The following is a 21,110-nucleotide window of genomic DNA, read 5'->3' on the forward strand; positions in this document are numbered from 1 at the left end:
CTACGTATGATTCGGATTAAACCATGGATATCTTTGATCCATGGATGTTGAGAGATCTGGCTGTTATCGTCCCTATCGGAGGGTACTTCCTCCACTCACCCAGCAACGTCTTCGGGAGTATGCTCCGTCACTTGATAAGGCAACTCCTATCTCATATCTCATATCATATCAAAAATGCCGGATTCGGAAGATAACTCCCGGTATCATGTTTATCACTACATGTTACATTGTGTAGTCATGTGCGTACACTACACAGGCAAAACCGCGCAATCGTACCCCCGATATAAATTTAGAGAAGGGACACGTTTCAACGAACATCTAAGGGGGATAATAGGACGGTTGTATACAACAACACTTTATCGGGGTCCTTACATGCGGATCGCTTTCTTCTGATGCATGAGCAACATTAGATGACGAATGCTTTTTGGGAGGGTCTAATGTAGACTATACTATAGAGTAGGTTTTACATATACGCAGAATATCAGCATATCAACATATCGTGTACGGACGTTATCATTCATGTTATACGCTGTATTCGAGACTGCATGAAAGGGAACGGAAATGATAATCACAGAGCCAACGGCAATGGCTGGTGGCTGATGGAGGGGGAGATCAGGACCAGACATTGAGCCGTGCACATCGCCTTTCTGCAGATCTCACTGCAATACGGAGTACAACGTAGAGAGTACTATATTGCGTGCGATGTACAATATGCTAGGCACGACCCAGGGAACATTGTACCGAAAGGGGGTATGACCATATACAATGCACAGCCCAAGAATTCAATTGGGAGGGTTGCCATTTCCGACAGGAATGGGAATAGAATGGAATAGAATGGGGTGATGATAGACGTAAAATGGGTGTGGACGTCGCGTGATGCATAGGAGTTGCCGGACACCGAAGTCGTGCCACATATCCACATTAACTCTTTATCGTTTCAAGAACTCCGGGTACTATGTACTTTTGAGAATGCTTTGAATGGAAAAACTGTCTGTTACATTGAACGGAGTACCTATCAACATAAGACCTGCAAGGTTTGACCTTGCAGGTCGCAGGAGGCGGTCAAACCTGACCTAAGGCCAGACCTGGGCAGCGAGGGCGTTCCCCTTCACCGCTTGACAGGGCTGCGTGGGTGTCTGAAAGGTGGTTGGGACTGACAGTTAAAAACACGCTCCACTCGAAGTACAACATACAACATACGTGGCTTGTAGTTCTTGGGTTGAAATGGTTCTCCAACGTCCTTTTACTTGTACTGGAGACACATCAGTAACTGCGACCACTATATTGTACATATTCATGATGATCATATTCCTGATGATCGCTGATATACTCCGTAGAAGATAGTTGAATTTGCATCAAAACCCCGCATACCATGGATAATATCAAACGAATCTTGTCTCATAAATCCCGCGCGGCAAAAGATAACGTTAATAGTGCAGAAAGTGGTGCAACCGAGGATTATCAGAGAATCCGAACCCTTGGAAGCTAGTCCTGGTCCAAGATGGGTCCCGAAACGAGTCCCGCTGTGCATGAGTACCTGCGGAAGGGTACCCATATACTCCGTCCAGCGCATACAACACATAACCTTGGAAGAAAACATAACTGAACCGGCTGCAGTAGGTATCCGGGGTGAGCCAATCAGAAGAGATCACGCCATCCCACTCTTTCGCGTCATGCAGCCTGTAAATAGTGGCCAGATAATCTATTCTGATTGGCTCGTGGCCCCAGAATGGGCTGCGCAATTATACGCATTGGGAATAGCGCGCCACCTTGATCCGCCCTCGGCCGACGAAAACTCCCAAGGGAAAAGGGCTGCCCCTGCTGATGTCGACCGTCATTGTGACTGGCTTGTCTCTGATCCAGAACCTCGAAAGTTTGGGATGTTCGAAAGTCTGAAATCTGAAAGATCGGGCTAGGTAGATGAATAGGGTCCAAACTTGAGAATGAAACGGCAACCAACAATGGAATTTAACGTTATCCCGTTATCGTAGACAATGATTGCATTGAGCATTTGACAATAATCGAGATCACGTATGTTGTAGACGTTTGACGTCTTTGACCAAGGATAAGGAATGCCTGGAAGGTTCATGAAACTTGGAGAGACCGGTCGATTGGACCATCCGTCAATACAGGTATCCATTCCATACGTTACAAGTTTCCCCGGGAGACGGAAACGGGCCAAGGACCTTTGGGTGCCAGTCAAATGCAGTCAAATTTGGTGGGCAATGCAGATCACACGGATGAACCGCCCACGAGGGAAGACTTGTATTTTACTGTATCAAACGGTATGGCCAATCATTTTGCCTCTCCAATTCCCCTCACGCCTTTACAACACCTCTCCTCCCTGGCTCCTTCTCTCTGTCCCCTTATACCATCAACATCCATCTTCCCTCGTTCCCTTATCATCTTCTCTTTCGTCTCTCCTATATCCCACCTCCCCTTCCGCCTTTCCACCCTTCCGAATCCTCTCTCTGCGCGTCACTTATCCGTCACCTCTCTATCACTTCGAACGCTTCCCAAGGTTACCAGGATTGCCGTGTCTGCTTGTCATTATATCAAGACATCGCCAACCCTTGACGGCCTGTACTCTTCTATCGACAACTTCAAGCTTCGAAGGTCTGAACCCGATCTACCTTCAGCAGAAGAGTATTCCTCTCACCTCTCCGTCCGAAACCCCTTTCCCTCGGTCTTCCGGGTCCACCCTGAGCTCGGGTGACTCACTTCTATCGACTTGATAAAAGGAGTCCCAATCCCGGTCTGTCAGATTGCCATTGTGTGCTATCAATACCTCCCGCCTTCGTCACTTCAATCCACACGAAGGTGTTCCCTGTGTTGTGGGTAATTTTACGTTTCGTCGGTCGAGCCTTATCGTGAGAGTACTTCTGGAGTTTCATACCTCAGGGGCAACCTGGCATCGAGTATCTCTACTTTTCCAACTTGGATTAGAAGGGTGCTCTACCGGATCCCTCAATTCGCCCAGCCAATTTGTCCCAACAATACCATCTGGCCTCTCATGACTCATTAATCCCAATTATCTTCAACTTGAGTCACGGCCTTCGACCTTGAACCCGGTGTTCATAGGATCTTTTCCGTTTTTTTCTCCTATACATCTTTGACTTTTTCAAATTACGATATTACGCAGCGTTTTGTCTCAACACTCTTCGATTCATCCGGTATCAGGCCGACTTTCAAACACTTGTCCATCTCTTTTTTGACACATTCGTGTCGTCCACCTGGGACCCCTTCCCGTTAACCAACGAAAAACGACATACAAATGAGCACATAACGGTCTTTACCCATTTCCTTAGCGTCAACAACCCTCTCTGGGTTCATTCAACTACGCCATTGCGTCACCATTCTCTCCTCTTTTCATCTGTCCATCAACTTTCACCAGTACATTTTTTTATATGACAACCCGAGACGGTCCAGGACCACTTCCATCACAATCTCCTGACTACACTCGGCTCTTCTTTTCGCCCGTCTCTATTTACCTTGGGATCCCGCGCCTGATACTTTTCTTGTTCTTTAATCTTCATTAGCCTGGTTGCTTTTTGCTTATCACACTTCGACGCATTCTTGACCCGCGTGAGTGTTCTTTTGAGCGGCTCATAGACTTGTTTTCACTTCATCTCTTTGTTGGAGCATTACATCAGTCCGTTCCCCCATTTCATCTCATCTCTGCATTCGTCCCTTTTGGGTTCATCAGGCCAATATGTCGACCATGGAGTGCTCTAAGGAAGAATTCGTCGAAGGCCAACTTTTGGATGGTCGTTTTCGAACTGTGGCCCCTCTCAACCACGGGTCTTTTGGAATAGTATTTCTTGCCACAGATACCGAGACCGGCCAAGACGTTGCTATCAAACGTCTAATCAAGGCTTCAACGGGTTCGTCTGACGATCGCTTCGAAGAACTCGAGTGTCACCGCCGGTTTGGTTTTCATCCTAACCTGGTCAACCTGATTCATACGTTCGATACCGAGACTCACACATATCTTGTTTTGGAGTACTGTGCCAATGGAGATCTATACGAGGCGATCCGCCATAACCGTGGCCCACTGGAGACCGAGCACGTTCGGGATTTCATGTTGCAGCTGATTAGTGCCGTCGACTTCATGCATGCCAATGGCTTGTATCACCGTGACATCAAGCCGGAGAATATCTTCCTGACACAAGATGGCTCCATGAAGCTAGGCGACTTCGGTCTCGCTACGCAAGACTCGTGGTGTCACGAGGCTTGTGTTGGCAGCGACCGCTACATGGCCCCCGAGCAATATGATCCGACAACGACGGGATACTCTCCCGCCAAGGCCGACATATGGTCTGTGGGTATCTGCCTGTTGAACATTCTGTTTGCTCGTAATCCATTCGTCACCCCCACCGAGTCCGATGTACTCTTTGCGGATTACGTGCGCGATCGCCAGTCGCTCTTCGACATCTTCCCCAACATGTCTCAGGACACTTATGAGATTCTGACCCATGCCTTGACCATTGATCCTTCCAAGAGGTCTTTGTTGGATGTGCGTGATTGCATTCTCCGCGCGGTATCTTTCACTACCGACGACGAATCTCTCGATGAGTTTTGTACCGAAGACCGTGAGGTGGTTCCTGCTAGCGCTAACCGTGAACCACTTCGCACCCCGTCTCTTCAAAGCCCCCATGTCAACCAGGGAGATTCTTTCCCGTGGGCAAAGGCGCTCCAGTCGAGCCCTCCTCAGGCTATCCGACAACTGTCTGCCATTCCGGACAACGAGAGCTACAGCGAAGATCTGTTCCCGGCCTCCGAAGCCGCGGGAACCTCGTGGTTCTCGTCCCGCATGGAAACCCCATCAGTGGCTTCTGTTTTGGACTCTCAGCTCAGTGAATCCTTCGTCTTGCTCAACCTTCGCAAGCGTGAGGTGCCGTCTCTTCCTCGCTCTGATCCAGTTTCCATCACTGGATCACTGCCGTCTCATGCAACAAAGCCCCTGCCCTCTTTGTCGATGGTATTTGGAAACAAAAGTGCCGACAAGATCTCAAAGAGCTGGTGCGACATGTGGGACGAAGAGGAGTCTGAGAACGAGGATCTTGCCGTGGCCCAACGACGGGAGCAGAACTCTCGCAGCTGGAGCCAAGAGAGCCAGGGAGCTACCCTCCCAAGATTGCGCGAGCCGGACTCCGCTTCTGTCAACCAGCGCTCTCATGGCCCAGATGTCGATTCGAAGATGGAACCCAATATACTGGGGGATCTTTCTCTTGACGAAGACAGCGACTCGAGTACGTCGAGTAGCACGCCTCGCCCCTTGCGGAACTCTCCAGCAGAGCCATCCAGTGCTGATAAGTGGTCGAAGCTTGGTGACGTGCGACGCAAGTACAAACCCGAGGACGAACCGCGCAAGTACAAGCCTCGCAAGTCGCGTGAGGTGTTTGGTCCCAAGAGTGTTGCTGCGAACGCTCGGCGACACGATTGGGGTCGAGGTACTTCCGGATATCAGACCAAATCCAAGCCCACATCGCCTGTGGACGCTCGTCGCCGTCATTTGCTCGAACGGCAAGATTGGCGCAGCAATATCCCTAGAAGCCTCCATCCTCCTGATGAAGGAAGCATTGACGACGATCTCGATCTCGTCGGTGGGTGGCATGAAACTCACTTCTAGGGTTCTCGACATTCACTCGCACTTCACTCCACCCTCACCCTATTTCTCCCCTCATGTTGATGTCTGCTTGCATGTTTCGATTCAGTTGGGAAAAAAAAGTTCAAAATTACCCACGATAAATTAATGTTGCGCTTTCTTGTCTTGTGTCTCTTTGTTATCGGATTGAGTGTTTCGTCTGTTTCCGTCTGTCCTCAACGGGGCATTGCCACGTGCATTGCACCATCCTCTCTGGTCCAAACTGTTTCTTTTCTTCTTCCTGTACAATATCAGACCAAGGGTCCCGGACACTGGGCGGAGACGACGAATACGAAAAACCACAAAAAGGTTAGAAGGCTGGCTCGGCATGCGCTGGTGGATATTTGATTATGACGGGAAGCTTTCTTCGCACACGGACTACACGGTTGGCGTGGATTCTTCAGGGAAGAAAGTGGAATGAGTTGCGGTGAAGTCGATCCTGGTAGGATGACACGGTGGAATAACCGCGGCCGTTTTCTCTTGTGTTATACTGTAACTAGTTACGACAAGAGGGAAAATTGATCATTATCCGCACAGAATTTTTATCTATAGTAATTTATCGATTATACCTAGCCTGTACTCCGTAACTAGTTGTCTTTATATTGAATCATATACAATATACGGACTGTACTATTCCCGTGGTTAAAAGGCGGTCAGAGCTAACATGCCGAGATGCCACCGATCCTGCCATTTGTTCCATTTCTTTCTGGAGACCGCCATTTGTCGCTAAGCTCGGGTTTGCTTAATCGCAGTTTTCGCAAATATATGTTGTAGTGAAAACACGAGAAACTTCCCACGTCGACTGCTCTTACCCCCAGCCACGATGCGCATAGCACGCATATCGAATTCATAGCTTGAAGTCACTGAGGGAGCTATACAAGTACGACTATCTTCACCAACTCGACAGCATGTTGACCGCGGGCCGGTCATTGATTTCCAGGATATACCATGCCTCGATCCTTTTTGCTCTCTGCCACAACGCCCTCTCCAATGCGACCGCCCAGCCACCCCCGAACCGGGCGCAAAGCGCTCTCCCCACGAAACCGGTGACAACATGTCCAGCGAAGAGTACCTGGCAGACGGAGGCAGAGCTGTTCCACCTGCCGCCGTGTCTGGAGACGCGCTGGGGACCGGGTCGCGATATGTACATTACTTCGGCATCACCCGATTCAAGTGTGGCAGCCAACGATCCGGTCATCAATCCATCTGTTGTATCGAGCGGGACGTCAGAAGAGACTGTGAAAACGACCCCAGACCAGAACGCAGAACAAGACCAAGATACAGACTCACTATTGGACGGTGCTAGTTTCCTCTCATTTGAGGACTGGAAGAAGCAGAACCTGGCCAAAGTCGGACAATCAGCCGAGAATATTGGAGGGAACAGACGTGCTGCGGCAGCTGGAAAGGAAGACCGACGGCAGCCGACAGGAATTAATAATGCTTTGGATTCGCTGGGCGACGACTCCGAGATCGAGTTGGACTTCGGTGGGTTCGGCGCTGAGACGCCCGAGGCTAGTCCTACCGCTTGGGGCTCGCATATCCCGTCGCGTGAGGCCGGGCAGGCGGGGCACGTGGATGACAGAGGAACTGTGGATGTACATGCGCAGGGTGCATTCCACAGGGATGCGTCGCGCCGTAAGGATGCTGGCACTACTTGCAAGGAACGGTTCAACTATGCTTCCTTTGATTGCGCAGCCACGGTCCTGAAGACGAATCCTGAGTGCAAGGGTTCGTCTTCTGTGCTCATTGAGAACAAGGATAGCTATATGCTCAACGAGTGCCGCGCTCAGAACAAATTCCTTATCCTGGAACTGTGCGACGATATTCTGGTTGACACGGTTGTTCTTGCCAACTATGAGTTCTTCAGTTCTATCTTCCACACATTCCGAGTTAGTGTCTCGGATCGGTATCCCGCGAAACCGGACCAGTGGAAAGAACTCGGTGTCTATGAGGCACGCAACACTCGTGAGGTGCAAGCTTTCGCAGTAGAGAACTCGCTTATCTGGGCTCGTTACCTTCGAATTGAGTTCCTCACGCACTATGGACATGAGTTTTTCTGTCCTGTCAGCTTAATTCGAGTGCATGGTACCACCATGATGGAAGAGTACAAACATGACGAGAGCTCTGACCGCGTTGAGGTAGAGGAGTTGGAGGCTAGTGAAACCAATCGGCTTTCTGAAGACCTGGAAAATAAACCTGTCGAGGTGCCTGTCGAGAAATTCATTCCTGCGGTGGAACCTAGCCTTGCGGTGGGTGAAGTTTGTCCTAACCCTCTATTAGAGGCCGCGTCGCCTTTCGCGAAACACGGAGATGAAGACATATGCGGCATTAATGATGGGCCGCCTGTTATGACTCCGTCAACGTCAGCCACAACGGACCAGACCAAGCCGGCACCGAAACAGAACTCTACTGCTGTGGTTGGAGACAGTCCCTCCGCGACGAATGCTGGACCATCCGCACCCTCGAAAGCTGAAGATACTCGAAAGCAGGGGGAGCCTGCCAAAAATGTCGTAACCCCTCCAGATGCCTCAAGCGTATCATCGGAGCCTGCTCAGCAGAACGCCACATCTGAGGTCGCAGGGAAAGCCACTACCAATTCCAAAGAGGAGCAGAACAGCCCTCCTCCAGAGTCGACGAGACCTACAAACACTCAACCGCCATCTGCAAACCCCACGACCCAAGAATCTTTCTTCAAATCTGTCCACAAGCGGCTCCAGATGCTTGAGTCGAACTCAACCCTGTCTCTTCTCTATATTGAGGAACAGTCTCGCATCTTACGCGATGCATTTAACAAGGTTGAGAAGCGACAGTTAGCGAAGACATCTACATTCCTTGAAAACCTCAACGTAACTGTTCTCAACGAATTGAAAGAATTCCGGGAGCAGTACGATCACGTTTGGAAGTCTGTTGCTCTTGAATTCGAGCACCAGCGTATGCAGTACCACCAAGAAGTCCACTCACTCAGCGGCCAGCTCGGTGTCCTTGCAGATGAACTAGTTTTCCAAAAGAGAGTCACTGTGATCCAGAGCATCATGGTCCTTTGCTGCTTTGCCCTCGTCCTGTTCTCACGGGGGTCGGGAAGCAACTATATGGAGTTCCCTGCCGTCCAAAAAATGGTCGCTCGGTCCTACAGTCTGCGGTCTTCATCACCGATCTTTGCCTCTCCGTCGGGTAGCCCGGGGTTGACCCGCCCAACGTCGTCCTCGTACCATGAGAACAGTGGCCATCACAGAAATCTTTCTGACTCGTCGGACCAAGATAGCGCTGCTAGTCCGACCGCGGCCTATTCCCCGCCGACTCCTACGTCTTCTTCAACCGAACGAGATGCCGATGAGACGGACAAGGTGGAAGAACCTATCTCTCCGGAGTCTATGTCTGTGCCTACTCTGGCGACCCCACAACCCCGTTCTCAGAGTACGCCGCCTGTATTGAATGGCCGCCCCGTTGACCTGGATATGGCCTCATCGGCTGATGTCGACGTGGGTGCTGATAATCCACGGTCGCGTGAGCTGTGATCCTCCCTTTCTGGGCTATAATGACTTTAATACCTTTATGACTCTTGCATTCTCATCTTTATTTACTAGCGCTTTGCATCTGTACACTGTACTATGTACCCTATTGCGTGTATGTTTGGACGACGCGATGATTCCCGGTTTAATTTTGTACTTTTTGTTGTGAGTCTTGTTAGCTATTTGCTTTAGATCAAAATCATTAAAACTGTTATAGTTAAAACCCAATAACACCAAAGCCTTTAATACATGTACTCCGTGTGCGGTAGTAAGTAGTCAACAGTATCCAGAATATGTGGCGTCATACTCAGTTGCCCAGCCAACAATCGCGCATTTTTCCATAACAGCCCGTCAACGTTTTTCTTATCTTTGTTTTTTCTTCATTACTCTCAATCCTCTCTCCAATACTCAGAAATCATCTCTATCCCTTCAACTCTCTACACATTCACAATATGGACGTAACCACACAAGCTCAGCCTCTGGCCGACCGCTCAACCAACACCCACCTGTCTGCAGACAAGACCGACCTGAAGGGTTCCGACATTTCATCAATGGAGTACCACCGCCAGGTGCTGCAGGGCAAAGTAGTGAGCGAGGAGTGAGTCTTCCCAAGTATTATCCTCGGTGGGAACTTGACTTAACATAACAGACAACCAACCTCCTACGTCTCACCCTCAGACGATATCATGAGTCCCTGCACAAAGAAGTTGAGCGATATCAAGGGCAAGCGGTTTAAGAAGTATGTGATCTTCCAACTGTCTATCTACACTCTGGACCTAAGCTAATCTCCTGCAGTGCCGGCAAACCCCAGTCGCTGTTCGCTAAGCTCGGCAAGAAGAGCTACGAGCAATCTTCAGCCGAGCAGGCCCGGACCGAAAACTGAAAGGACTCCGGTCTTTTTGAGATGTTGAGATGTTGAGATGTTTCAGGGGTTTTTTTTCTATTCTTCTTCTTTTTATCTCCCTCTCGGACTTCGTTTCTATTGTCTTTCCTTCAATCTCTTTTACTCGGCGCCGGTCGCTGTGTCGGATGCATTGAGGAAAGGCAGATTTGAGATCTTTATGATCAGGTCTGGAGTTGGATTTCTTATGTTTTTCTTTGATGACCTGCAATGCCTTTGTTTTTTTGGTGTGTGTACGGGGTATGGGATGGATGGAACTGTAATTGGGATATCTCATGGAGCACATTGGAATCAATGCAACGTTTTCTTGATATTTTGATATTTTGATATTCTGGTATATCTATAGGTATGTACATTACCTAGGTATACGTAGTCTACAGTGTAATATGTAGTTCTATGCCTCGGTCCTTACTATATACAGACCTCGGGATACTGAACTGCCAATTTCGGACACTCGATGCTGAAGAAGTAGGGCTATCTGGATACGCTGGCTAAGAGCTGTCTAAGAGCTATCTTTCCTTTGGTATTGATTTTGCCCCTTTTCCTAAGGTTATTTCTGCTGAACTGCTAATGTTTCCTTTTTGTTAATATCTTGACGGTTATTAACTAGTTAGTGCCCGTGAGAACCGATATTGAGCAATTGAATAGCAATATTCTTAATCCCATACATTCTTATATTCTCATATTCTCTACACATCTATACAAGGTCTCGGAGATCTCGCCGTCGAAATATGGTGAGATACCAAATCTCCAAGTCGGTTAGTCGCTGAGCCGAGGCTCGACAAAACCCGTCGGCTTCTCCACCTTCTCCGCAATTCGATGGCCTGACTTCGTCTTCCCTTTATATTCGCTGCTTTCGGCTTCTATTTTGCTTCAATCACTCTTTTCCAAAAATGTCCGCCTCTTCCCGTATTCCACCCATTGCCCAGCCGTTCGTCAGCGAACACGCCAAGCGGACCCTTGACTTGGTAACTCATTCCCAACACCCTGCCCATTACAGCACAGGTGGGTTTGTTTTTTATTAATCAGCGCTAACGTGCCTCCAGGTCGAGGAATTCGTTGAAAAGGACTGCATCCCCGCCGACACCGTCTTCTCGGCCCAGCTCGGCGAAGGTGAGAAGCGATGGACCACCACCCCCGCCGTTTTGGAGGGCCTGAAGGAGAAGGCCAAGAAGCTCGGTCTGTGGAACATGTTCCTGCCCAAGAACCACTTCACTCAGGGCGCTGGATTCTCAAACCTGGAGTATGGATTGATGGCTGAATTGCTCGGCAAGAGCAAGGTTGCCTCGGAGGTGGGTTATCATATTCTTTGCCTGGCACATTGTTTCACTCGTCGGGAGACCCTACCAATTGATATCGATCGCTGACCAACTTTCCTTTCGTCACCAGGCTACCAACAATGCTGCCCCAGATACCGGTAACATGGAGGTGTTCGCCAAGTACGGCAATGACGCACAAAAGAAGCAGTGGCTTGCACCCCTGCTGGAGGGCAAAATCCGCTCTGCTTTCCTGATGACCGAGCCAGACGTCGCGTCCAGTGATGCGACCAATATTGAGCTTAACATCCGCCGGGAGGGCAATGAATACGTGCTGAATGGCTCGGTGCGTACCTCTCTAATCCCCAATCCGCAAACTAGTCCCAATCGACTCCTAACAACCCAACTATAGAAATGGTGGTCCTCCGGCGCGGGCGATCCCCGCTGTGCAATTTACCTAGTAATGGGCAAGACCGACCCCACCAACCCAGACACCTACAAGCAGCAATCCGTCATCCTCGTGCCCGCCGGACTCCCAGGCATCACAGTGCACCGCATGTTGACAGTATACGGGTATGATGACGCGCCCCACGGCCACGGCCACATCACATTCAAGGACGTGCGCGTCCCCGCATCAAACATGGTCCTCGGCGAAGGCCGCGGCTTCGAGATCATCCAGGGCCGTCTGGGTCCCGGTCGCATCCACCACGCCATGCGGGCGATTGGCGCCGCGGAGCGCGCGCTCGAGTGGCTGATTGCCCGCGTCAACGACGAGCGCAAGATGACCTTCGGCAAGCCTTTAGTCGCGCACGGCGTGATCCTCGAGTGGATTGCCAAGTCGCGCATTGAGGTTGATGCTGCGCGTTTGATTGTCTTGAACGCTGCTATCAAGATCGATCAGGGTGATGCTAAGAGCGCGCTCAAGGAAATTGCTCAGGCAAAGGTTCTTGTTCCCCAGACTGCGCTTACTATCATTGATCGGGCCGTGCAGGCTTATGGTGCTGCTGGTGTTTGTCAGGATACCCCGCTTGCGTACTTGTGGGCTGGTATTCGTACCCTGCGTATTGCGGATGGTCCTGATGAGGTACACTTGCAGCAGCTGGGTAAGAGGGAGAACAAGGCTCGCAAGGATGCCGTTACTGCTAAGTTGAACTGGCAGCGTGAGGAGGCTGATCGCTTGCTTGCTGCTTCCGGGTTCAAGCCTAAGAGCCATCTTTGAAATATAATGGAGATATAGTTTACGAATATAGTCTGCTGCTTGGTTCGGCTAAATAAGAATGCATGGACATTGCTCCCGTTTCTACTTGAGTTTTGACATTGAAGTCCATGTTGGAAGACGGTCTTACGGTAGCAGAGAAGTGACACGATACTCAAGTGAATGAATGACTGGTATAAATCGTTATTCAACTCGTAAAAACCTAACGCCAAAAGATGATTCCTGAACATGGACATGGACATGGACATAAAACATTCGATCCCGACATGACGTGAAAATCCCACAGGTAGGACCATTTATCAATTCATTCAACCCAAGCCCCATGAGCCCAGGAAGAGAGAGAGTGTGTGTGGTATGATCTCCCCCGACTCGCCTGCGAGCGCAAGCAACAATGCAACAAAGGAAATATAAAGAAAATAAATCACTTTTTAGTAGTCGTCATCCTCAGGGTTGTTGCGCTTGCCCTTGGCCAGGCGTTTGTTTGCCTTGAAGTGCTTCTTCGAGTTACCCTTCACCTCGGAGACATCCACGCCACGCTCAAGAGCAACCATCATACGCTCCTTGCGGCCTGTTGGCGCCTTGCGCATCTCCTGGCCCTGTTGGGTGTACCGAGACTGGAAGGGGAGGGTCAGACGACCAGCAGAAGGGCCGGTTTCTGAGCCGAAAAAGCCCGTATCAAGGTTGCGGGAGGTGCGACCGAGCTCCGGCTCGACGGACAGCTTGGCTAGGTCAGAGGGGTCCTCCAAGTCGACGTCGCCGGCGGACTCTGCAGTGGCCTCGTCTACTGCGGCATGCTTTCCATTTCCAACCTTGGCTTGTGTGAGCTGAAGTCGGCGTCTTTCGGGAAGATGGGCGAGATCGTATAGGTCGCTGTTGAACTCGACGGTATCATAAGGTGTTTCGTCCTCGCCAACGGGGGGAGGGTTGACCCAGAGAAGCTTTCCATTGACATAGTCCTTCAGAACGTATCGTGCAGCGCGGGACTCGTCGGGCTGACCAATACCCTGAGTAGAGAAACCGCGGGCGCGAGCGTACGCACGCAGAATCTCGCTGGCAGTGGGGACGCCAGTGCCACCCTCTTCAATGGGACGCATTCTGAGCTTCACACCGTACACCTGCTCAATGAAATGCTTGGGGATACGCTTGGCGACAATACCGGCGGGACCGGTGAATTCACGCTGCTGATCGATGGGCAGCACACCATTGACGACCAACTCGGCCTTAGTGGTGGCGAAGTTGGGGAACACGAGACCGGGACAATCGCACAGCATAATCTCTGGCGAGAGGTAGAGAGTCTGGAAATGTTTGGTCTTACCGGGGGTGGCAGAGACAGAGACCTTCTTCGCACCGAGAAGGGCGTTGATGGTACTGGACTTACCCACGTTGGGGTAACCGACCAGACCGATTGTGGTCTTCCGTTTGGGCTCGCTAGACTCATCTTGCGGTAGTGATTCTGGGGAGTTGGCCAGGAAAAGCTCTTCGAGTTCTTCAGTGTCCAGAATGTGTGTCCCAAGCGAGCGCTCAGGATCGGCAAGCTTAGCTCTTTCTTCCTCCACTGTATCGTCATCATCTTCATTGGCGTGCATGTTGATCTTACTCGCCGACTGGGCAAGTTCAGCATCGGAGTCATTTTCTTGCTCCTGCAAAGCGAGGGCTTCGTTCTTCTCTTTGGCGAGGTGGGCAGAGAAGAAACGGAAGTTGATATTGTTCTTCTCAAAATACTTCGCCCAGGCTTCTCTCTGCTTAAGACTTAACATATCCGCCTTGTTGACCAACAACAAGTTCTTCTTCCGAGGGTCAATCTCCTTGACGTAACTCTCCAGATCCTCCGAACGGAATTGCAACGGGTTGCGCGCGTCGACAATCTGCACGATAAGGTCGGACCGCTCAATGACACGCCACAGCTGACGCCAGACCTCCAGGTTGCGCTCGAATGGGGTCATCAGCAGATCGTGGTTCTCAATCAGCTCCGCCAGCCCTCGTCGCCAGTCCAACAGACTTTGTTTCTCCATCGTTTCTAGTTCATTTCGAGTTGTGGACTGGTCCCACTTGGGTCGTCGGGGAACAGTGAGGCGGTCCTTATTCTTCTGGTGCTTAATGAAAGCCTTCTTCTCTTCGGTGGGGGTGAGAAGGAAGGGGTTCTTCTGATCGGAGTGGATGATCTTGACGTTATTGATTTTTTCAGCGGTAAAGTCGGTTCCGGCCAGTTCGGCGGTACTCAGGAATTCGTCGAGCGCTGCCTGCTCAGTGATACTGCGCATCTTGACCCATGAGGCCTCCTTTGCCTCGTTGGTGACGTAGGTTTCACCATTGACACCTGTGCGCTGGATGGCATTGTTGTGAGAGACCTTCTTCTGAGAGGATGCTTTGCCCTTTCCGAACCGATCGTTCATGAGACTGGAACCGAGTCCCACGGATTTCTTGGATTTAGCCAAAACCATGGTGGCGATGACTTTAGATTCCCTAAAATTGAAAAGAGTTGTAGGAAGCAAAAAATCCAGCCGAAAGACACAACCCCCACCTGAAAAAGGGAATTTTGGATTATTCAGACGGATAAGATAACGCTGACTAAGCCCCCTCTATCGCCCAGAGCCTTTCAAGGCAAGTATATATAGCCATGGACTGTTTTGCAGGTTTTTAATCACTCTATTCATATTATTTTAGGTGTAAACTATATATATACGAAAAGTAAAGCATATGAGAATCATAACGAGGTCTATAACTAGGATTTATGGTCCAACGTGATAAAGTAGTACTATTGATGCGGGCCTCGTTGAAGCGCCGAGCCCAATGAATACCCAAGTCTCCAAGCGAAGCTGCACAATAAAATCAAAATTAAATGAAGCAGAGTGGAACTTGAAAAGAAAAGACGCCCATTAAACATCGTATACTCCGTACAATTCCAAGATTCTGAGGACCCCGGAGAACGAGGGGCGATAGATAAGCTACACGTGACCCTATCAATCCCACTTTTTCCCTTTTTTTCTGCGATACCAAAAAATTGACCAAATCAAAGATGCCGCCCAAACAGTGGATGTAAGTATCGCGCGAGAATGGTCAAGGCGCCCAAGCTGATATCTTCATAGTGACAAGAAGAACGCGAGCAAGTTCCAGCTCTTTCACCGGTCTCAAAATGACCCATTGATCCACGATACCAATGCGGACGACCGTTTCCTGTACCAGGTCGGAGGCCCCGCGCCCGCGCCCGCATCGTCTTCCGCATCGAACACCTCAAAGAAGACATTGCCAAATTTGTCTGATCTCCAGTCCGAATACGGTGACAGTGCTCGCAAAAATGAGGGCGAGGCTGCCAACTATGGCGTCTACTACGATGACACCAGCTACGATTACATGCAGCATCTTCGCGAGCTCGGAACCGGCAGCGGCGATGCGTACTTTGTCGAAGCCAAGACCGAGAAAGGCAAGGGCAGGGCCGGTCGAGGGATGAAGCTGGAAGATGCGCTGCGTCAGGTCTCGCTCGTGGATAAAGATACCTATGGCCAGGGCTCCTCCGTAGGCCCTAGCCTTTATGGCTCACAATATGGCGATGTGCGCTCAACTGCTTCATCTTTTGTCCGCAAGCCAACCTACCAGGACCAGCAGAATGTTCCAGATGCCATTGCTGGATTCAAGCCTGACATGGACCCCCGGCTGCGAGAGGCGCTGGAGGCGCTGGAGGACGAAGCCTTCGTAGAGGAGGGCGACGCTGACGGAATCTTCGGCGAATTAACAGCCGATGCCGAGGAAATAGACGAGGGCGACTGGGAGGATTCTCTGTTCGACCACGATGTCGAAGACGACGGGTGGGAGTCAGATGCTACGGAGAAAGCGCCCGTGCAGCCGGACAGCACTGACGCCCATCGCTCAATGGATGACGAACTACCGGAAGGGCCAGTGAAGCCACCAATGGAACCCGGAGAGTTGCCTGAACATGATAAGCCGGCTCCCGATATGGAGCCCACTGACCAGAGCTGGATGAACGAGTTCGCCAAGTTCAAGAAAGATGCCAAGGCTGGCAATGCTCCTGTGCCGGCTGCACCCACGATCGCCCCATCGCAGACGATGGCGTCAACCGTCTTCACTGCTGGCGGAACGCCAATTCGCCGCAAGAAGCGCAAGGGTGCTCTGACCAATCCGTCTGCGTACTCAATGACGTCGTCCGCTCTGGCTCGTACTGACGGCCACCGCCTCCTCGACGACCGATTTGACAAGATTGAGCAGCTCTACTCTCTTGACGAGGAGGACGAATACGATGACGACATGTCCACGATCAGTGGAATGACAGGTGCCACCGGCATGACGGGCATGTCCACCGCATCATCTCAGGCCCCCAGTCTGGTCGATGGTAACGGTGAAGCCGTGCACAGCCGCAGCGCCTTTAACAATGTAATGGACGACTTCCTCTCCAGCTGGGACCCCAATACCAGTGGACAGGCCAAGCGCCACGGTGCCAAGCATAAGCGTGGCAAGAATGGTAACGAGGCCATTGGCATCAGAATGCTCGACGAGGTGCGATCAGGTCTCGGCCCCGCTCGAATTCAAGGTGGGAAGGGCAAAGTCTCCGGAAGAGCTTAGATGAATATTTACACTGCATACGAGACGACGGGAATCCCAGTCATGACATGGCGTTTGGCTTTTATTATTTATTTTATTACGGCATTCCTGTGCGTTAGGGTTGATATCTCTTGATGGCTAGACCAAAAGTTGTGTTTATATCTCGATGCTCTATTGTGTATCCTTACTCTCTATGCACGAGTATCTTTCCTGCAACAGCCCACGAACCCACTCGTAATGTACTGACATCATGCAAGCAAGACTGCTGTTTTTCATCATAAAGAACAGCCAGGATCCCCTCCTCACGCGCAGCCTGAACATCGCGAATCCTATTGTCACCGAAGTATACAATATCTTCCGCCGCAATACCATATTTCTCCAACACAATACCAAACATCCCATCCACCTTAGACTTGCCCACCTCGTTCGTCGTCACAAGAACATCGACGTAAGACCGTAGCCCGAGTTCCTGAATCGTCCACTCCTGCGCATCCGCCGGGCCCTCAGTAATGACAATGACTTTCTTCCCCAGCCCCCGCAATGTCTGCAAAAGATGCAATGCACCCGCCTTGAGAGTCAAGTTTTTGCGTAGAGAGTCTTGATATACCTCTAACAGATGATCCAGCAGGGAGTCATCAATGAGCCTGTGCGTCTGGAGGAGACGCCCGAATCGTTCGCGTCGATACTCGCTTGAGGTCCTGCCATCTGTGAAGGCATTTGCGGTTGCATTGCGCAGGATGTCTTGGTATGTGCTCCTCAGGATATCCACGCTGGTCTTGCTGTTTGAGGCGTGGACTGTCTCGAAGACGCTGGCCGAGGCATTGGCCGAGGCTCGTCGGAATTCGTGGAGCGTGTCATCTAGATCGAAGCCAAACCAGTTTTTGGAGACGACAATTTCTGGGATAGACATGGAGGTATTTCAGGCCGTGGTCACTCTATGTGACTTTCGTGTAATCGAAATAGGAGTTGTCCACGGGTGCATTCATAGTGTATGACTCAGATGTTCTCGGACGGATGGTGTGATAGCCTCAGTCACATCAATCTATACCCCACTATATTACAGGTCCTCTATTATTTTCAAAGATATTTATACAAAAGACAAAGAAGTGGATCAGAAGGCGCCGCCAACCTTCTCTACAATCCACATGGAAAGTCTCACATTCCATCCGACTCGCCTTTCCGTTCGCATCAGGTCCTCCCTCGAGACAGGGCTGGCATCTTTCTGAAGCCGCTCCGTCTCTTCATTCAGCTTCTGCTTGAGATCAGGATCATTTGTGACGACCACCGCACCAGTCTCAAGGTCTAGGCTGTAGCTGCGCTTTGTGTAGTTGCTGCTACCGACGAAGGTGAGGCTGGGGTGTTCCTCGCGCGGCAGTGTAACCCACAGACCCTTGGCATGGTAGGTCCATCCGCCTGGCATGCCAACAGTGCCCTTGCGCCACTCCTTCAGTTGAACGGAGTCGGTGGCATGTGCATCGGCGACGCGATCAAGGAAGCGGGCAGAGAGATGTGTGTATGCGGCTGGTAGCATTCCCGAGATTCCAGAGGAGCCAAAGAATCCATTTGCCCAAGGCGAGGCCGTCAGAACGGTACCTTTTGTGGTGGTAGGAGTCCTTGAGGCGGTGGTTGTACTAGAAATTAGGAGGGAGGAAAAGACAGGGTGCATATTGAAGTAACCAGCTGTGAAGAGCCAGCGGGCACCGGCAAAGACTGATGAGCTTGACAGGAGATGGAGAATTGTCGTCACCGCAGGGTATTCGGTAGATGTGTCATCAGGTTGCATGAGAGAAGTAAATTGCGATACAGGGTATACATATGTTCGACTTGATGAGGAGGGAAGCGCAGGTTTGTTGTCAGAAGCCTGAATGAGCGGGCTCAGGAACGTCGAAGAATAGGCAATAAATTTTTGAGGCTCATCAAGAGGAGAAGGGGCCTTGTTTGTTGCAGGCCAGTCCAAAATATAGCTGGATTTGTTCTGAGGGTCTGGCAGCACCTGGAAGCTCAGGCTGCAGATTGCATGGTGGATCCCAGCGTAATATTCAGTGAGCGCCTTGGAATCAAACACATGGTATCGATCGAGGCGGCTGGTGAAGTATTCCTCGGATAGGTTTGCTCTGCAAATATATTAATATCTCACGTTTGTCCGGCCCGCAGATAACATACCCCGATAGAATGATCTCGTCGTCTATCCCGTACAACTTCATGTGTTGCAAGCCCCAGCCTTCGTTGATGCGGCGGGGAATCCACTTCTTTCTTAGACCTGTCAAATTGGGAGTATGAAACATCCGAATCTCGACTCGTTCAGGTCCGTACTCTTCAACCAACGAACATAGGAGTGATGCGCATGAAGCATTCGGTGTCTCCCGTGTGCCGCGCAGAGCATCGGTAAGAATAGAAACTTTGAGATCCGGATTTGCGCGGAGAGCCTCGCTCAAGGTGTTGATAAGATCATGTTCTGTCTTGCCGATGTACAGTGTAGAGAGGTAAATGCGCCGCCGGGCATTGCGGATTTTATTCTGCAGACCTGGGAGTTAGTTGCAAATTATTTTAAGACAAACATAACAGGACACACCTTCAGCGTAGAATAAAAATTGGCAGGAGAGTCAATGATATGAATCTGAGACGCAGGCACCTCGAATCGGGGAGCAATGCGGTCTAGCTCCGCGGTGATTCCTGCTAGAGGTGAAGGAGCGGGTGCTGCAGTAGTAGCGCCTGTACCGGTATGCGCAGAAAATTGGCGAGCGCACAGTCTCTGACGTGCGACTGGGCGACGTCCAGCGCAACGAAGCGTTTGCCCTCTAATGCGACCAAACATGTCTGAATATCCAAAGTCGAGGGTTTTCTGAATCGGGACATCCATGGTAGAGCGGAGTGCAAACAGTGCAAACACACCGCCCTCCTGCAACCTCAAATCGCCAATCTCTCGTATCCCATTCGCTCTAGCACAATATACCAGCAAAGATGTCGACTATTATGAGGACGCTGCGCAACCTTCGTCGGGTCGGCTTCAAGGTTCGTATAATTGCGACTTATGCTCTATAAAATCTCGGTTGCTAACATACTTGTACAGGATGCCGCCCACCAGATGCAGGTAGGTTACGGACGCCTCCGCCGGAACAGCAGGTCAATTGGATGGGCTCGAGACTAACCAGTGTCCCCGTTCGCTGTGGTATAGTACATCGGTACGTTGCCACTTCATCGATGTCTACCCAGCAGTTGACTAACAATACGCGCTCTTACAGGTGATACCAAGGCCGGAACTCTGATCGGAATCGACCGCTTCGGAAACAAATACTTCGAGAATCTGGAGGAATTGCCTCGTAAGAAGAGTCTTCTCATACTATAACATTGAAACATGGAGTTCTAACAGTACTTCCCCGATTAGTCCGAACACGATGGGTCGACTACAAGGAGGCCGAATACGACGCATCCCACATTGAGCCTGGCTGGTAAGCGCTTCTCTCGCTGCACTGGGTCACCAATGCACCTGCGATTATGTGAAACTAACCTAGTCAAGGCACGCCTGGATCTCCTACCTCGTTGACGGGCCCCCGCACGCCGACAAGGTCATGCAGTCCGGTTTGCGTCCCTGGGAGGAGTCTGACCACCGCCCCAACCCAACTCTGAGCCGCGCCGCATACAAGACTTACTCCACGTATGTGCTATGTCCCTGTGTGCGACATTTCCTGTCTTCTCCGTGTATCGACTAACATCACCCTAGCACCCGGCCCAAGATCGCTGCCTGGACTCCCACCGCTGCTCCGCGGTAGATTTATTTGCAGTAGCAGAATCAATCCACTTGTTTTGCCGTTCAACTGGTCCCGTTCTTCGATTTTCACCCATTGGCAACTCGTTCGTTGATTTGGGAAATGTATATAAAGACGTTTTGCGAGTAGTGCTCACTTTTTCTTTTTACGAAGAAAGTCCGTTTCTAAAATTGCGCCTCAATGAAATTTTAGTAATAGGTCCTCATGGTATAAACAAGGTATCTCGTCGACAAAAAGAAAATTCCCGTTCCTAGAGGCGG

General features: G+C 50.6%; 9 protein-coding genes across 9 annotated transcripts; 6 read left to right on the forward strand and 3 right to left on the reverse strand.

Annotated features, from left to right (window-relative positions):
• Positions 1-3,712: 3,712 nt before the first annotated feature.
• Positions 3,713-5,632, forward strand: N7489_001919 (putative serine/threonine protein kinase; the record flags this gene model as incomplete). Its single annotated transcript, XM_056707674.1, has 1 exon — positions 3,713-5,632. One exon carries the CDS (start codon positions 3,713-3,715, stop codon positions 5,630-5,632), a length of 1,920 nt encoding a protein of 639 aa, XP_056571976.1.
• A 923-nt stretch (positions 5,633-6,555) lies between these two features.
• On the forward strand, positions 6,556-9,162 carry N7489_001920 (Sad1/UNC domain protein; the record flags this gene model as incomplete). The annotated part of the gene is made up of 1 exon (XM_056707675.1): positions 6,556-9,162. The coding sequence occupies one exon, from the start codon at positions 6,556-6,558 to the stop codon at positions 9,160-9,162; it is 2,607 nt and encodes an 868-aa protein (XP_056571977.1).
• A 446-nt stretch (positions 9,163-9,608) lies between these two features.
• Positions 9,609-10,039, forward strand: N7489_001921 (Spo12 family protein; the record flags this gene model as incomplete). The annotated part of the gene is made up of 3 exons (XM_056707676.1): positions 9,609-9,754; positions 9,806-9,895; positions 9,952-10,039. The coding sequence occupies 3 exons, from the start codon at positions 9,609-9,611 to the stop codon at positions 10,037-10,039; spliced, it is 324 nt and encodes a 107-aa protein (XP_056571978.1).
• A 911-nt stretch (positions 10,040-10,950) lies between these two features.
• N7489_001922 (uncharacterized protein) lies at positions 10,951-12,532 on the forward strand (the record flags this gene model as incomplete). Its single annotated transcript, XM_056707677.1, has 4 exons — positions 10,951-11,025; positions 11,104-11,349; positions 11,447-11,659; positions 11,726-12,532. 4 exons carry the CDS (start codon positions 10,951-10,953, stop codon positions 12,530-12,532), a joined length of 1,341 nt encoding a protein of 446 aa, XP_056571979.1.
• Positions 12,533-12,957: 425 nt separating this feature from the next.
• Positions 12,958-14,970, reverse strand: N7489_001923 (ribosome biogenesis GTPase LSG1; the record flags this gene model as incomplete). The annotated part of the gene is made up of 1 exon (XM_056707678.1): positions 12,958-14,970. One exon carries the CDS (start codon positions 14,968-14,970, stop codon positions 12,958-12,960), a length of 2,013 nt encoding a protein of 670 aa, XP_056571980.1.
• Positions 14,971-15,545: 575 nt separating this feature from the next.
• N7489_001924 (ribosome biogenesis protein LTV1) lies at positions 15,546-17,104 on the forward strand (the record flags this gene model as incomplete). The annotated part of the gene is made up of 2 exons (XM_056707679.1): positions 15,546-15,565; positions 15,616-17,104. The coding sequence occupies 2 exons, from the start codon at positions 15,546-15,548 to the stop codon at positions 17,102-17,104; spliced, it is 1,509 nt and encodes a 502-aa protein (XP_056571981.1).
• Positions 17,105-17,267: 163 nt separating this feature from the next.
• Positions 17,268-17,993, reverse strand: N7489_001925 (HAD family hydrolase; the record flags this gene model as incomplete). The annotated part of the gene is made up of 1 exon (XM_056707680.1): positions 17,268-17,993. One exon carries the CDS (start codon positions 17,991-17,993, stop codon positions 17,268-17,270), a length of 726 nt encoding a protein of 241 aa, XP_056571982.1.
• Positions 17,994-18,194: 201 nt separating this feature from the next.
• N7489_001926 (CDP-diacylglycerol--glycerol-3-phosphate 3-phosphatidyltransferase) lies at positions 18,195-19,943 on the reverse strand (the record flags this gene model as incomplete). Its single annotated transcript, XM_056707681.1, has 3 exons — positions 18,195-19,197; positions 19,247-19,599; positions 19,656-19,943. The coding sequence occupies 3 exons, from the start codon at positions 19,941-19,943 to the stop codon at positions 18,195-18,197; spliced, it is 1,644 nt and encodes a 547-aa protein (XP_056571983.1).
• A 101-nt stretch (positions 19,944-20,044) lies between these two features.
• Positions 20,045-20,853, forward strand: N7489_001927 (complex I NDUFA12 subunit family protein; the record flags this gene model as incomplete). The annotated part of the gene is made up of 7 exons (XM_056707682.1): positions 20,045-20,095; positions 20,154-20,174; positions 20,259-20,265; positions 20,326-20,403; positions 20,469-20,532; positions 20,601-20,738; positions 20,805-20,853. 7 exons carry the CDS (start codon positions 20,045-20,047, stop codon positions 20,851-20,853), a joined length of 408 nt encoding a protein of 135 aa, XP_056571984.1.
• Positions 20,854-21,110: the final 257 nt, after the last annotated feature.

The sequence above is a fragment of the Penicillium chrysogenum genome (genome assembly GCF_028827035.1).
Source record: "Penicillium chrysogenum strain IBT 35668 chromosome Unknown utg000001l_segment0_segment0, whole genome shotgun sequence".
Lineage (NCBI taxonomy): Eukaryota > Fungi > Ascomycota > Eurotiomycetes > Eurotiales > Aspergillaceae > Penicillium > Penicillium chrysogenum.